The 17632-nt window shown below is 34.7% G+C and overlaps 1 protein-coding gene, 1 long non-coding RNA gene and 1 pseudogene across 3 annotated transcripts; 2 read left to right on the top strand and 1 right to left on the bottom strand.

Moving 5' to 3' along the window:
• Positions 1 to 867: 867 nt before the first annotated feature.
• On the bottom strand, positions 868 to 1788 carry LOC107552512 (uncharacterized). Its single transcript, XR_001604860.1, has 3 exons — positions 1709 to 1788; positions 1327 to 1387; positions 868 to 985 (listed from the first exon to the last, which is right to left on the bottom strand). It is a non-coding gene; the product is annotated as an uncharacterized lncRNA (long non-coding RNA).
• Positions 1789 to 3149: 1361 nt separating this feature from the next.
• On the top strand, positions 3150 to 9921 carry LOC107552519 (electron transfer flavoprotein subunit beta-like). Of its 2 annotated transcripts, none has more exons than XM_016234417.1 (7): positions 3150 to 3245; positions 5732 to 5890; positions 6945 to 7103; positions 7193 to 7255; positions 7447 to 7605; positions 9017 to 9229; positions 9410 to 9921. In XM_016234417.1, the coding sequence occupies exons 1-6, from the start codon at positions 3192 to 3194 to the stop codon at positions 9185 to 9187; spliced, it is 765 nt and encodes a 254-aa protein (XP_016089903.1). In that variant the 5' UTR covers positions 3150 to 3191; the 3' UTR covers positions 9188 to 9229; positions 9410 to 9921. The 2 variants fall into 2 exon arrangements, with proteins under 2 accessions (XP_016089903.1, XP_016089902.1); XM_016234416.1 differs by lacking the exon at positions 3150 to 3245 and adding an exon at positions 5177 to 5639.
• A 2781-nt stretch (positions 9922 to 12702) lies between these two features.
• On the top strand, positions 12703 to 15396 carry LOC107552507 (V-set and immunoglobulin domain-containing protein 10-like; annotated as a pseudogene).
• Positions 15397 to 17632: the final 2236 nt, after the last annotated feature.

Below are 17632 nucleotides of genomic sequence, written 5' to 3'. Positions count from 1 at the left end.
CATAATAATATTGTCTCAAGCAATGGCATGAGCTTGCGATTGGATTATCTGCTAAAACAATGGAAAACAAGCATGTTTGAGTGTCTGAAACGTGATTGGAAATGGTCATTATTATATTAGTAGATATATGTATGTCTTCGATTTTATTCATTCATATACTGTATGTCAGACTATTATTTTAATAATTTGATTAATGCCATGTATTTATTATGTTGCAATTCCTAATGAAGTTACTGGCCGAATATTTACTCAACAAAGTCGATATTTAAAGTCGATAGTCGTTCATTTTGTGGCACAGAAATAACACTCTTTACATTTAATAGACAGTTTTACATTTCTTCAAATTTATTTTGGTTTAAGGGGATGTAAAAGATCTTCTCACCAGTTAAAAAAATTAATAAAAAAACATTAAATTTAAATTAAATTAAAAAACATTTCACATTTCTGTAACTTGAGACTTGTCTGCAATTTAGTAAGTTTTCAAATAAAAAAAAACCAACAAAAACTAAACTTCTAAAGAAAGAATGAATGAACGAAAGAAAACTAAACAAAGCTCAAATAAAATAATAAATAAATAAAATTTTCCCAGTTATATCTCACCGCCCAAAATAAAATAGATATGCATAAAGAAATAAATCCTACATATAAGAGCATTATTATTGTTTATTTATTTAAATATTTTTTCATTTTATATAGAGGGGATTTTGTGGTAAGAGCAGACAGGTTCTTGACCGAAATGTGAAATAAACTGTCAGACAAACAGAGAGATTCAAAGTCTTTGACAAAGACATTGGTTCAATCTTTCTTTCAAAAAGCTTGACTCTAATAAAGGATTTATCTTTGATGACACTAAAAGGAAACTCACCTTTTTTTGTCTAAAGTTATTGGCAGTGATGGAAAAGTTGCCAGACTCAAGTTGTGTGAAACTGATAGTGAATGTTGCCATCCACATAAGCTAAAGGATGAGGAACACTGGCTGCTGCGCCTGCATCAAGAAAATGATTCAGCGGATGGGTAGTTTCCATTTGTGTTCATTAAAAAAAAAAAAATTAAGGTTATATTATTCATGAGTAATAGTCCAAAGGTCTCTCAATTAATATGATTTATAATGTACAGCACATATCATGCCATGTATAATAAAGAATTAGCAAAAACAAACAAAGAAAAGTTTAAAATAAATTACATTTCATGTCCCCTACACTATAAAGCAAATATCTTGGGAATAAAGTAAAAAATCAGGAAAAGAGAAAACTGTAACAAATAAAGCGTGCATCATGGAGCGAAAAAAAAGCATGTGTGATGAATACGACTTAATGACAGACATACCTTCAGCTATTTGTACAACTTATTTTCTCTATATTTGTGACTGCAGATAAACTTCTTGTTCCTGTGACACATAAAAGCACAATATAATTATTGAATTACATTCAAAACTTGTTTTTTTTAATCACTTTGTTTAACTTCACAGCAGATGTTGGTCTCTAAAATATACAAAACAATTTAGAGGACCAGTAAAACTTTGGTATGCATCCCCAATTGCAGAAGATACACAATGCATCCACAATCAAATTGCATTAAATTGAATAACTCTGTGCCTTCACAAACTTACAGTGCATGACATTTCCTGCATGCATGACACACCTCCCTTGACTTTCTGCAGTAATGTGCATTGCACGAGCCCTGAGCTGCTGGAAGTGTAATGCATTACCTGACTGAAGTGTGTGAGTTGAACTCCAGCTGATCCATCAATGCTCTGGCTCTCTCAAGGCTGATCACGGGCACAAACACTCCAGTCATGTGACACATCTTCTTCATGTGAGGTTTAATGGTAAACCAGCTCGTGCTGCATTACTGCCACCAACTGAACTGGAGTATGGAAATATAAACATTGTATTTAACCCTTTATGGTAGGGAGTTGCCATATGGCAAGAATTCATTTCTACTCATTTCCTTGTTATTCTGAAAAAAAAAATACAATATATTGCACTATGGTAATTAAAATGGCAGGCCTTAAGGTAGACTATGAAGTGCTGTTTTTAAGTCACATGCCATTTGAATGTCTGTCCAAAACTCTTTTTCCCACTGTCACCCTCACAGAAGACACCTGTGGTCCAAAATTGCTCTTTTCTAAACATCTCTTCTCAATGGGGATTTTTTTGCAGCATCTTTGTTAAGTAAATTAGATATTTGTATTCACAGTTTAACTTTATCTAACACAGTTTTGCTGTAAATTGAGAAAATATCACAATGCTGTACCACAGTGATGTATTTCACCACTGGGATTTTTCTATTGATCGTAGCATCAATAATACGATTGCAGTGATTTATTTATTTGAAGTGTTTGCTGTAGTATACTTGTATTTATGTATAAAATACAAAATGATTTCTTCTTTTCAGAAAATGAATACAGCAATATTTTGCGAGAGTGAGGATGAGTTATAACATGATGCATGTTATCAAAAACAATACATAATAAATATGATATACATATTGTATTCTGGAAAAGAAAAATAATTCTTTAAATCGCTTTGGAATTAACATTTGTGCTTTATCTGTAGCTATGAAATCACACTTTTTAGGGCTAAAGAAAAATAATCTTCTGATAATATGATATTTCAAAGGATTTATCTTACAGTAAATACAATACGCAGATGCACATTTTCCCCACATAATTTGGAGCAACTTTAAGAAATCGACACTGTGTAAAATGTTTTATTACACAAGATTTCTAACTCCTTATTTTACATAGAAAAGGTGCATAGCTACTTTTGACTGGAGTTTTTCATTGTGACCAGCAGATGTGCTTTAATCTGCTGCTCCGAGAGCTTCAGTGAATCATTTTACGATTATATTTGGTTCTCAGCAACGTGAGTTCTCTCATCACTTGTTGTGAAAGTTTCATTTATTGTAGTGAGGTCTAGATCTGCTGTCGGCCCCGCGTTTAGTAACAACAGCCCCACGACCTTTAATCTACTTATAAAGGAACGATCCGTTTCAGTCGCAGCGCTGGAGTGCAGGAACACTCGGAGTACCTGATTGGCCACTGCTCGGCTTTTGATTGACAGCTCTCTGATCTGAGCGATTCTATTGGCTCACAGAATGGGCGTGCTTTAAAGCCCGCCTCAAATGGTGTCACACCAAAGCCGCTCCGGCTTCACTCCGTCAGACAGAGCAGAGGAGGAAGAGTCACGATGAGCGCCCGGGTTCTGGTCGGAGTTAAACGGGTCATTGACTATGCTGTCAAGGTACACAACAGACAGTCTTTCAGGAAACACACACAAATGCTTTTAATTATGAATAAACTCTGAGTTGCCCTATCTTAGATGGTAAAGAGCTGGCTTTAGGTTGAATGAGGTTCGACATGAGAGAGCTGGGTTGTTTGTTTGGTGAAGGTCAGTGTTGTTGTTATTGATGTTTGAATTCATATCTGCTGAACTCCTTACAATTATGGCCGTGCAATATTAATAATGAGCTGTGTTCTGCTTCACCTGTTCAGCTGTAACTACAAACATGCATATGGTTGCATATGAATACAGCTGAAAATATCATATTCAAATATTGTCATTGCAGGAATTCCTAAAGTAGGGTGTTATTGATTGTTTTCCCATCTAGTTAGCTTTTTATTTTAAAGTTTACATTATTAATATTCCATGGCAACACGTTATGGGTCAACATTAATGGCCATTTTTCATTTTCTGTCTGTTGTTTATAAATGTAATTGCATATAGGCAATTTTATATATGTATATGTGTATATATATGTATGTATGTATGTATGTATATACAGTGGGGCAAAAAAGTATTTAGTCAGCCACCAATTGTGCAAGTTCTCCCACTTAAAAAGATGAGAGAGGCCTGTAATTTTCATCATAGGTATACCTCAACTATGAGAGACAAAATGAGGAAAAAAATCCAGAAAATCACATTGTAGGATTTTTAAAGAATTAATTGGTAAATTCCTCGGTAAAATAAGTATTTGGTCACCTACAAACAAGCAAGATTTCTGGCTCTCACAGACCTGTAACTTCTTCTTTAAGAGGCTCCTCTGTCCTCCACTCGTTACCTGTATTAATGGCATCTGTTTGAACTCGTTATCAGTATAAAAGACACCTGTCCACAACCTCAAACAGGCACACTCCAAACTCCACCATGGCCAAGACCAAAGAGCTGTCAAAGGACACCAGAAACAAAACTGTAGACCTGCACCAGGCTGTTTTTTTTCTCATTTTGTCTCTCATAGTTGAGGTATACCTATGATGAAAATTACAGGCCTCTCTCATCTTTTTAAGTGGGAGAACTTGCACAATTGGTGGCTGACTAAATACTTTTTTTCCCCACTGTATATATGTATGTATGTGTGTGTTCATATATTATTTAGTATGTGTGAAAATAGCTTTTTGTCATTTATTAGATATATTAAAGTGATGGGAAGCACCATTTAACAAATTGTCACTTTTGAGATGGATTGATTTTTAAAATCATTTAATAAAAAAAAAAATTGGTAACATTTTACAATAAGGTTCCATTAGTTAATGTTAGTTAATGTATTAACTAACATGAACAATACATTTATTACAGTATTTATTAAACATTGTTAATGCTAGTTGATACAAATAGAGTTGTTCATTGCTAGTTCATGTTAATACACAGTGCATTAACTAATGTTGATTTTAATAATGCATTAGTAAATGTTGACATTTATATTAACTAGGATTAATAAATGCTGTAGAAGTAGTGTTCATTCTTAGTTCATGCTAACTGAAGTAGTTAACTGATGAAACCTTATTGTAAAGTGTTACTAAAAAATTAAATGTGTGTATTATTTATAGATAGATAGATAGATTGATGTGCATATTACGTATATATTTTGATTAATGCAGTATGCAGGTTGTGAACATTTATTTCACATTATTTTATAAAACGGCCTTTTATGTGAAGTCAAAATCTTATATGACAAAAATAATTGCAAATACTGATTAAATGAACATATGGACTATTCTAAGTTGCAGTTAAAAGTGTTTTAAAGCATTGTATTTTCTGTTAGATTTAATTGCATTAGCCTACATTTTTGGCATCTAAAAGTGGATGAACACGTGATCTAAATGCTTATTTGCTGGTTTGGTCTTTAATCTTTGGTCTTGTGCTCTTCTGTTTTGGCCATTATCAAGTAATCCGATAACAGATGAGTTACTACGTTGTAATTTATTAATCGTTAGGTCGTATTGATCAGTCTGATTGTCAATAATACAGCGTCAAATATCTCAAATCTGTGTCATTATGATCTTTTCAAAGCAGTTCCAATGATCTGGACGTATGTTTATTGTGTATATGAGCTGTGTTTTTGTGAAACCTCTGGTCTGGTTCAAAGTAACCCTTATATAGGGATATTGATCCGGGAATGTGTGGCCTCAGTAGTACTGCTAATATCAGCTGTTGGGTTATAGACCGATCAGTCTGGGTTATGAAATGATTTCCTCCGTGCCACCCTTGGCATAGTACATGCACAGGTCATCTGAGGTTAAACATGTCGCCTCTTACTTAAATACGAGAGGCTGTGAATGTTTTGGGCAGCCTTGTGAAAGTCACTGTCCAGTCCTAACTGACCGTACAATACATGTACAGCTGAAAACATTTATTAAAGTAAAAGTTCAGCTACGAATGAAAAGTCATATGATGGCAGTGTGTACGTTCTTTAAGTTTCAGCACCGTTTCTGTGTCTCTGTCCACCTCAGATCCGAGTCAAGCCTGACCGCACTGGAGTGGTTACAGACGGCGTCAAGCATTCGATGAACCCCTTCTGTGAGATTGCGGTGGAGGAGGCCATCAAACTCAAGGAGAAGAAGCTTGTTAAGGAGGTTGTGGCTGTCAGCTGTGGTCCTCAGCAGGTTCAGGTCAGAAATACTCAAACTTGCTGATGTTTCTCCTTGGTGATAGACACTAAATGTAACTTTTATTGGTGAGGGACACTGTTTAAAGTTATTAGTATTGGCCGTGATGGAAAAGTTGCCAAAACTGAGGGAAATTATTAGTTATAAAAAAATTCACAGTGACTGTCTTGGACAGTGTTTCCCAACCGGGGTGCCGTGAATAAAAATAATTTTTTAATGTTTTTTAATTGCTTAAATGTTCAAAAAAGCATCTATTATATAATATCCATTTCTAATGTCGCCAATAATTAGAGATGCACCAAAATTTCGGCTGCCGAAAATTAGTTCACCATTGATGGACAAAATTTTGTAATAATATAAAAATATCTGTATGACATTATATTCTGCAGTTCTTCCCTGTTGTACCGAATATCTATACTTTTCAAATTATCACATCAAAGTTAGAAATTCAAATATTGTGACAAAATTAATTTTGTAGGGTGCCACAAGTTTGTTAAAATTTCCAAAGAGTGCCGCGACTAAAAAAAGGTTGGGAAACACTGGTTTAGGAAATATCACATTCATATATTTATACGAAAAATTCAAAATCTTTCATTAATAATAAAAAATAATTTAAAAACAACTAGATACTTCATTACTTTATGTAAATGCTGTTCTTCATTTACGAATCCTGAAAAAATGTATTACAGTTTCCGCAAAAATAAAAACATTTAAAATAATAAATGTTTCTTGAGCAGCAAATCAGCATATTAGAATGATTTCTGAAGATCATGTGACACTGAAGACTGGAGTAATGATGCTTAAAATTCAGCTTTGCATCACAGGAATAAATTACATTTCACAATATATTCAAATAGAAAATAATTATTTTAAATTGTAGTAATATTTTACAATATTACCGTTTTACCATATTTTTGATCAAATAAATGCAGCCTTGGTGAGACTTCTTTCAAAAAAAAAAAAAAAATGTACTGACCCCAAACTTTTGAAATACATTACATATATTTATATTATTAAATCATTAATCAGCATCCTTACAGTAATATCTGTGTTGTAGGAGACGATCCGGACGGCTCTGGCCATGGGTGCAGACCGTGGCATACACGTGGAAGTGTCCGGAAAGGACTACGAGACGCTTGGTCCCCTGCAGGTCTCCAAGATTTTCGCTGCTCTCGCTAAGAAAGAGCAAGCCGATCTGATCATTTTGGGTAAACAGGTAGCTGACGGTTAACAATTACTACATTAACAAATTACTGAATATAAATCAATGGCTTTCATGATATCATGGTAATATTTCTCATCTAGGCCATAGATGATGACTGCAATCAAACTGGACAGATTACAGCAGCGTTGTTGGACTGGCCGCAAGTGAGACATCTTGTTCCCATCTGTATATTTAGTGATGATTGATAAGAAAAGCATCACTATTAATATGGATTTGAGCACCATAGCATTTTCTTCAGAAGATGTTTTCGCTGCCTGTTATGCCACTTTGAGTTGGGGATAGTGACTCCCAAATAAAACTATTAATGGATTATCATTTTATAATTTTTTTTTAGGGAACCTTTGCATCTGAGATGACCTTAGAAGCAGACAAGCTGAAGGTGGTGAGAGAAGTTGATGGTGGATTGGAGACCATTAAGATCAATTTGCCAGCCGTGGTGACCGCTGACCTCCGTCTCAACACTCCCAGATACGCCACACTGCCCAACATCATGGTACAGTAATGCCACACTGCACTGCACAACACTAATGACTACAGTACATTTTTTGCACTAGCGACTTCAAGGTCATGAGTTAGATTCCCATGGAATGCCTGAACTGATAAAATGGATAGCTTTAATGCGATACAAGTCGCTTTGGATAATGCATATATGTTAATATATTCACTACCAAAAGTTTTTTTCTTAATGTTTTCAAAATAAGTATTTTCTGCTCACGAAGGCTGCATTTATTTGACTACAAATACAGTAAATACAGAAATATTCTAGAATATTATTACAATTTAAAAGAACTGTTTTCTATGTGAATATATTGTAAAATGTAATTTATTCCTGTGATCAAAGCTGAATTTTCAGCATCATTACTCCAGTCTACAGTGTCACATGATCTTCAGAAATCATTCTGATATGCTGATTTGCTGCTCAAGAAACGATGATTATCAATATCAGTTTTTGCTTCATATTTTTGAGAAACTGTGAAACACTACCATTCAAAGGTTTGTGGTAAGATCTTTTCTTAACTAAATACTTCTATTCAGCAAGGATACATTAAATTGATCAAAAGTGCCGGTGAAGACGTTTATAATGTTACAAAAAAAATTCTAATTCAAATAAATGCTGCTGAAGTTTCTATTCATCAAAGAATCCTGTAAAAAAAAAATGTCACGGTTTCCACAAAGGGATTAAGCAACTGTTTTCAACATTGATAATGAAAAGAACCAACATTAATAATTGAGCACCATTAACAATAAAAATCAAGCATAATCAGCATATTAGAATGATTTCTGAAGATCATGTGACACTGAAGACTGGAGTAATGATGCTGAAAATACAGCTTTGATCACAGAAATAAATTGCATTTGGAATTAGAATAATATTTGAAAATATTACTAATTTTGCAGGGTTTTTTATCAAATAAATGCAGCCTTTGTGAGCAGAAGAGAAAATGTAACTGCTAGTTTATGTAAATTTGTCAGTGACAGGTGTGTCTAGATCCTCATGGACTATAAGATGTTTTAGTTGTTCAGTTGTTGATTTTATAGATTTTTACTCTCTTGTGAAGTAGATTCACTATTTAATGAAAGCATTATTTAATGTTCTGATGAGAATTAGCGTTTTTGATCCACAGGTTCCCTTTGGGATTTTTTAGATTGGTTTTTAGAAAACCACTTTTCGATTTCAGTAAATTATGGCGTGTTGTTAACATTACTTGAAGAGATGTTCACCTCGCTTGTGAACCACTACAAAACACAAGCTACATACTGTAGCACTACAGCAGAACGACAGGAGAAGGTGGAAAAAGGGCATGTGATACTAAACTACAACTGCTTTTCCATGAAAAAAAAACTTTTATTTGACAGCAGGAAAGAAAAAGAGAAGCATTGGTGTTTTTTTTGTGCCTCCTTAGAAAGCAAAGAAAAAGAAGATTGCGAATGTGAAGCCTGCAGATCTGGGAGTGGATGTGTGCTCACGGTTGGAGGTGCTGAAGGTGGATGAACCTCCTCAGAGACAAGCTGGAGTCAAAGTGGAGACAGTCGATGATCTGGTGGGAAAACTGAAAGAAGCTGGAAGAGTATAGAGGAAGCAGATGCAGGAGGGGCGGTGCAGACTAACCCTGAAGGTAAGAATATCAAAGGCACAATATGTAATTTTCGCCGCTAGAGGGCGCATTCAAAATAAACAAAGAGGCAAAGGGAAAGAGAAAGCAAAACTTGAAATCGCATCATATGACCCCTTTAAGATGCAGGCCGTGTGTAATTCACATATTCTTCTGTCTTGCTTTGTTGTTGTTTTTCTCTAGGTCTTTCATCACTGGTGATGGAGCAGACTTTGAGGCCAGTAAAGTCTTGTTCGGCCCTGTCACAAGTCCAGACCAGACTCATGTAGTTCATGTAGTACCTGCTCCTGTGTGTTTCTGACTCTTATGTTCATGTGGATGCTGAGAGACACTTATCCATCAACACCCGTCCATCCCAGCGAGGCCTCGCCAGTTTTTCAGTGCATTTTAAGACAAAGTACATCAATATTGTAGGGAACACTTTTGAATGCACTAATAAGCCTTTAAGTTTGTTTCATTGATACATTCACTCAAAATCAGAACAGACCTTTTCTGTGCTTCCTGTCATTAATTGTGTAATTAAAAACGTGTTATCAGTGTACTTCAGTTATGTTGTTTAAAGATGATCATCATTTTAATAGGACAGTGTCTCACAGCATAACGAGAGAGTAAAGCATATTACCACAAGCGCCTCTGAATGAGTTCTGATTGTACAGTATCATTTGATGACAATAAAAAGCTGTCTTTTTCATATGCATTTTATTGTTTCTTGTAAGTCTCATTAATGGGGGGGGGGGTATCTTTGCAATGGGATTTTTTTTATTTACATTTTTTAATTGTTCCACTCTTAAAGCTGCAGTGGAATGATTGCAATGTTACAGTACTTTTTTCTATCCCGGTTTAAAGTGCAGAGATGGCAGTGAATGTTTGTGGCTTACTCTCCTTGTGAAGGGTGTCAATGATTGTCTTGTGGACAACTGTCAGATCAGCAGTCTTCCCCATTATTGTGTAGCCTAGTGAACCAAACTGAGAGGCCATTTTGAAGGCTCAGGAAACCTTTGCAGGTGTTTTGAGTTGATTAGCTGATTGGCATGTCACCATATTCTCATTTGTTGAGATAGTGAATTGGTGGGTTTTTGTTAAATGTGAGCCAAAATCATCACAATTAAAAGAACCAAAGACTTAAACTACTTCAGTCTGTGTGCATTGAATTTATTTAATACACGAGTTTCACAATTTGAGTTGAATTACTGAAATAAATGAACTTTTCCACGACATTCTAATTTATTGAGATGCACCTGTATTTTTTTTCCAACAGAGAAGATCAATGCTGTTTTAATGGGCAACAATTATTTGTCTATTTATGTCAAGATTTGAGCTTGTCTAACCTGTTGTGTGAGGATATGATTTTGGAAAGACGCAGAGACCACCCATCTGGTTTACTGATAAACAAAGGCAGTGTTGGGAACCATGTGGGCATTGCTGAATGAAGACACAGTGGGTCACTTCTCTTCTTTATCTCTCATCTCGCTTCTCTTTCTGTGTCTAATTACTCTTCAGATTCATTCACACTGAATGAGGAGAACTGGGTGATAATAGTGCTGTTCCCTAAAAATAACTCTTTAAAACCATTTGATAAACAAAGGTCTTTCATGAGGGGTGGTTCAAAATCGACCATATATATACTGTATATATATATATATATTATTTTGAGGCTTTTGTCTACAAAAACTAATTAAATCAGAGGTTCTCAATCTTTTGGTCTCCATTTTCCACAACAATATTCAAAGGCCTCATGACTTTTTTTAGTTCCTGTTTTACTGTTTTAAAAATGTTTTTGTACTCAAAATTTCTATAAATATTTTCTTTTTTTAATCATTATTAAAAACAAATCTCCATTGAGATTTTAATAATTCACATGACTTTCAGAGGTCTAGAAATCAGACGTTTAACATTAGGCTTCCTCATGTATTCAGATGTTTCAAGACATTGGTTGAAGCGGTGAAATAAAATAAGAGTTTTTGTCTTACAGTGTTGGGAACCATGTGGGCATTGCTGAATGAAGACACAGTGGGTCACTTCTCTTCTTTATCTCTCATCTCGCTTCTCTTTCTGTGTCTAATTACTCTTCAGATTCATTCACACTGAATGAGGAGAACTGGGTGATAATAGTGCTGTTCCCTAAAAATAACTCTTTAAAACCATTTGATAAACAAAGGTCTTTCATGAGGGGTGGTTCAAAATCGACCATATATATACTGTATATATATATATATATTATTTTGAGGCTTTTGTCTACAAAAACTAATTAAATCAGAGGTTCTCAATCTTTTGGTCTCCATTTTCCACAACAATATTCAAAGGCCTCATGACTTTTTTTAGTTCCTGTTTTACTGTTTTAAAAATGTTTTTGTACTCAAAATTTCTATAAATATTTTCTTTTTTTAATCATTATTAAAAACAAATCTCCATTGAGATTTTAATAATTCACATGACTTTCAGAGGTCTAGAAATCAGACGTTTAACATTAGGCTTCCTCATGTATTCAGATGTTTCAAGACATTGGTTGAAGCGGTGAAATAAAATAAGAGTTTTTGTCATTTTTGTCTTAAAAAAGCAACTTAATGAAATTGGTCAGTAGTATATGTAACACCACAGACAACACCTGTCAGACAATGATCAATTAAATTCATGGGTAACACTTTACAATAAGGTCTCATTTGTTAGCACTAATGCATGAACTAACAATGAACAACATATGTTTACAGCATTTATTAGCCTTTGTTAATGTTAGTTAATAAACATGTTCATATTCATGTTAGTTCACAGTGCATTAACTAATGTAAACAGATACAACATTTGATTGTAATAATGCATTAGTAAATGTTAGTAAACATTAAGATGAATAAATGCTGTATAAGTTCATGTTAATTAATATAGTTAACTGATGTTAACAAATGAAACCTTATTGCAGTGTTACCAATTTATGTTTGTTTATTTAATTTTTGACAAAGTACATGATGCCGCTCTGATATCTTTATCTTAATATCTGTAATAATATCTTAATGTTTTGTTTGAATTGGTTTGAATTCAACTCTTACACTTTTGGAATAACATAAATCACAGTTGTGTGCAGTGATTAAAGTAATTAAATGTTGTGGATTTATATCCTGCAGAGGTTGATCAGTACATTATAGAATCACCCAAAAATCATAAATGCTCTTTTGACTTGCATGCTTGCAACCATCCTAAAATCATAGCAGAGAGTTGTGCATGAATAATTATTGCTTTCATAGGTAATGTGTGTGATCTGAGCATCTCACCCACGGAACCCGTATCCGTTGAAGCTCTTGTGGGCACCAATGTGACCCTTAGTGTGTCTCACGCTGGTGTCCCTCAGCCTGAGGTCATGTGGTTTATGGGAAGCCTTCTGGTTGCCTTCAGTTGTTGCTTCAGATGTTTTAAAACCAGAACTAGACGGATCTCTCACCTTCATGCATGTTTCGCATAGTTATAACGATACATACACTGTGGTAATGACTCAAATCGAGGAGGCAAAGGTCAGCACTTTACCTCTTTGTTTACGGTGAGTGTGGAGAACATGGGTGGTAACATATTATAATTAATTAGGGACTGACAGTTATATTGATTGATCAACATGATTATGTTTGGCTATTTTGAGTTCATCTGTAATGATTGATAACAGTTCCTGGTTGGCCAGTTAACTAAATCTAGTAGTTTAATTAATTAATTTTATTTCATTTCTTTATTTATATTTATTTACATACATTTTTTTTAATGTTTTGTGAAATAAGTGTTCATTTACAACTTCTTCTTTTCTATATTTTTCTTATCCATCTTGTTCTTGTGGTATTGGTATTTAAAAAAAAAACAGGTCAGCTGATAATTATAATATATAATAACTTTTATTAATGAATCTTTCACAAACATTATATGCTGACTTAACAATCAGTGGTTCATGTGAATGAGAAATAAACGACTAAAATGTGCCACATGTACCGGGGTTATTATAGTTATCTAAAACTAAAATTAAAACCATTGTTGCTTGAAATAAAATAAACATTAACTGAATTTTTTTTCTTCTTCAATTCAACCAGTTGCCAAGGCAGTGTTTCTTATTTTCATTTGGTTTAACGTGATGTGCTTAAATAACTAAAACTGAAATAAAAATGAATAAAACTATATAGACAGAAAAAAAACTGAATATGACAAACACAGAACAAAATTACTAAAACTTTAACTTAAATTAAAATGAAAACGGATATAAAGCAGTTTTAAAATATAAATAAAAACTACAGTAGTATTTAAAAAAATACTAAGATAACACTGGTATGTACATGAACTAATGATGTTAAGCATTTATTTGATGTAATTATGTTTCGTATTGTTTGTTAATGAAATTATTAAAGCCTTACTATGTAAAGCAGGGCAGCACAATTGCATATTCATTATATATTTGTGAATAAAATTAAGTGACTCAATTATTTTAATGCACTATTGATTTTAACATTCCTAAAGACTATCATGTATTATTTAGCTATTGCTCCTTGCTTCATGACACATGCGTATAAGAGCATTTAATAAATGTCTTTGATTTAAACTTCAGTAGCAAAAACATTGTTAGAGTTGGTATTTTTGATTCCTTGACTCTCTTTCCTTGTCAAAGAGGTGCGGTGGTTCTTTAATGGGCTCCAGTTAAAAAATGGATCTCATTATTCCATCAGTGGGAAGAAACTCACGATAAACCAGTCCAGCAGGAACAACACAGGCCTCTACATTGTATTACTAACCAATCCCTTTAGCTCTGACATGCATCACAGGAACATTACAGTACTGTGTGAGTATATGACCATTACTGTAGCCTACGTTCATTTAAAGGAATAGTTCAGGCAAAAATGAACATTTGCTGAAAATGTACTCACCCTCAGGACATTCAAGATGTAAATTACTTTGTTTCTTCCTCAGATCTGGAGAAATGTAGCATCACATCAGTTGCTCAGCAATGAATCCTCTGCAGTGAATGGGTGCCGTCAGAATGAGAGTCCAAACAGCTGATAAAAACATCACAATAATCCACGCCACTCCAGTCCATCAGTTAACATCTGGAGAAGTGAAAAGCTGTGTGTTTGTAAGAAACAAATCCATCAAGACGTCTTCAAACCGTTGCTTCTGGCCAAAATATGAGTCCATAATCCATAATATTGCTTTCTCCAGTGAAAAAGTCTTCTTGTCTGAATCAGGAGAGAAATCTGCACAGATCAAGCACCATTTACAAACCAAAACAGCTCTAAACAAACATGTGGGTGGATTTTGATGTGAGAGACAACACCGGAGAAAGTGTTATTATGGATTATGGACTCATATTTTGGCCAGAAGCAACGGTTTGAAGACGTCTTGATGGATTTGTTTCTTACAAATATGCAGCTTTTTGTTTCACAGGATGTTAACTGATGGAGTGGAGTGGTGTGGATTACTTGTGGATTATTGTGATGTTTTTATCAGCTGTTTGGACTCTCATTCTGACGGCACCCATTCACTGCAGAGCATCCATTGGTGAGCAAGTGATGCATTTCTGAACTATTTCTTTACGAGTCTTTCCCAACAGTAGCCCGTTTCATTTCCGACCACTTATTTTCCCTCTTCGGCTGCCCTTAGATGGACCCGATATGCCAGTTCTCAAGGTCAGTCCCACAAAAGCAGTCTTTGTTTCGGGCGAGTCTCTGTTCCTCTCCTGTCAGGCCGAGGGTGGGCCTCCCTCCACCACATGGTTTTTGGTGAGTCCATCGCAACGTCTTCAACAGGAACAGTCAATCTCACCAATATGTTAATAATTATAATACAATTGTCTATGGTAGGAGTTTGCACGTTAAATGTCATTTTTGTAAGCAAAATAAAGGAATACCAGCATGTTAGGATGTTGTGCATCATGTAACTATTCTTTTGGATGGCTTGATATTTTTCTGCTGACAGTGTTTGTTAAAGCAGTAATCCATTCATGGCTGCGTTAGTGATTTTTACCCCAGTTAACGGGGTTTTAGAAAGCCAGAGATGCTTTTATTTCTTTTCTCCTTCCATCATTGTCAGAGTCTCCCAGCAGTGAGCCACAGTGTTCAGTACAGGCTGTGAATGGAGGCGCAGCACTGCAGTTCCTCTGTCTGTGGCCAGGCACCGCTCCAGAAGCGCAAGAGACGTTTCCTAGCCTGAGTGTGAACTCTAAATGACATTCAGCGGTTAAACGGACGAGAAATCATCTGTAAAGCTGAACATCAGACACAATGCAGTGTCATTCCCTGTAAGTCATGCTCTGTTTCTTTCTTGAATTTGAAATAATAATCTTTATGTTACAAATTATTTTCATTTGGAGTCTGCGGAATTTCCTTGTAATTTCAGAAGTTATTTTATGGTGATTATTAGTTAGTATAAATAAATGATGAATAGTAAATAAACATACATTTAAACTTAAAATGGCAAGGAAATTCTATAGATACCAAGTGCAATTAATTTGTTTGTTCAGAATTATTCATATTTCAAATTTAGTTATGATGAATATTATTTAGTTGTAAGAATCTTACTTTTGCTATTAGATTTTATGTGTGCTGTCTGCATGGACAGCATCTGAACTGAAATGTATCGATTGGGTTTCAATAATGGCAAGCAAGTTTAGTTTGTGTTTTGCTGTGATACATGATACCCTAATAAGCCTAAAAATACATTATTGGGTTCATATTATTAGTATATTATTTATAATCAACATTTCTTTTACTTCATACATTTTGTTTTCCCCGAACCTGCAGAAATTATAAAAAAATAAAGAAAATAAAAAAAGTAAAAATAGGAAAATTTATAAAGTGATAAAAGACATCATAAAACAAATAAGATTATTTTCAATTAAATATTTTATAAATAATTAAATACTTTTTAATTAGTCCTGAATACATTTTTGTATTTTTCTTTGTTATTTGTGTATTTAGTTTTTATTATTATTATTTTTTAACTTTATTTTATTATTTCTTTTGTTTTTATTTATGCATTGATTTATCTTTATATATTAATCCACCATCTTGAGTTTTTTTTTTCACCTAGTGTGTTGCAGTGCATTATGGGATTGTTTTCTACGATCAATTTGTGTTGCTGCCTATATACAGTGTTCCAAATTGTTCACTTAATTTGTTTCAATTAGGATGCTTTAAGGCAGGTGTGCCCAACCCTGCTCCTGGCGATCGACTGTCCTGCAAAGTTTAGCTCAAACTCTAATCAAAGACACCTGCCTTTAATTTTTAAGTGATCCTGAAGACCCTAATTAGTTGCATCAGGTGTGTTTGATTAGGGTTGGAGCTGAACTTTGCAGGACAGTCGATCGCCAGGAGCAGGGTTGGGCACACCTGCTTTAAGGCATTGGAATGGCACCTTTGTCTCATTGCATTATGTTGCAGGTGGTCCTGTGGATTTTCTCCCCAGTAATTTTAACCAGCATGAGTCAAAATGAACAGATGCTGGTTGTGATCCATTGCTCTACTGATGCCACACCTGAAGCCCTTGTGCATTGGACCAAGAATGGAAACCTCTTGCAAACTGGGCCCAAATACCAGATCAGTGCAAACACAACTCAACTGTTTATTTACTACAGACCTCGAGACCTACACCTGCGCTGCCATCAACCCTCTCGGCAACAAAACTGTGGACACTACACTGCTGGGTATGGATCCGTTATAGTTGATCATTAGCAATAACGGGTTGTTTTGACATTTCAAATGTCTATACTACTGAATAACTTGGTAAAACGCAAACAAAACAAACTATATTGACTTATAAAGGCACATTTTATCTGCCTGCACTACTATTTAGAAGTTTGGTCTCGGTAAGATTTTTTGTTTTTAAAGAAATTAAAGGGGTCCTATTATGCTCTTTTACAAAGTCTTGATTTTGTTAGCTGGGCCAGTGTGTGCTGTGATTGGTTAGCTGGGACAGTGTGTGCTGTGATTGGTTAGCTGGGACAGTGTGTGCTGTGATTGGCACGCCTCGGCGCCTGGTCGGGAAATATCATGCCCCTCACCATAGCCGCCTGCGAGCTTCAGTTTAAATATTGCGTCAAAATCAAATAAATTTAAACGTGGATGATTGTAACCACTCTAAGTTTATCTGGCTTGGGAAAGCTAGCGAGTCTCAGACATAGTGATAACACTCGTTGCCTTCTCTAGTGCAGCTCAACCAGATCTCGTCTTATTCATCGATATTTGTGATATCACAAATCCCGGAAAATATGCGTTGTAGTCCAAACGAATCGTCCGTTGTAGTTTTTGAAAAGTGATTTCTGTTCAATAAAATGTCTCCTTTTCAATTGAACTTTGAGCTTTGTAACTTCGCAGATCTTTTTTATGCTCAAACAGCAACATTACAGACTAACTAAAGTTGAAAAAGTGAAAAAGCATAATAGGACCCCTTTAA

The sequence above is a fragment of the Sinocyclocheilus grahami genome, unplaced genomic scaffold, assembly GCF_001515645.1.
Source record: "Sinocyclocheilus grahami isolate Dianchi unplaced genomic scaffold, SAMN03320097.WGS_v1.1 scaffold452.1, whole genome shotgun sequence".
In the NCBI taxonomy this organism is placed as follows: Eukaryota; Metazoa; Chordata; class Actinopteri; order Cypriniformes; family Cyprinidae; genus Sinocyclocheilus; species Sinocyclocheilus grahami.
The sequence above is the reverse complement of the archived record's forward strand: the minus strand, read 5'-3'. Positions and strand labels throughout refer to the sequence as shown.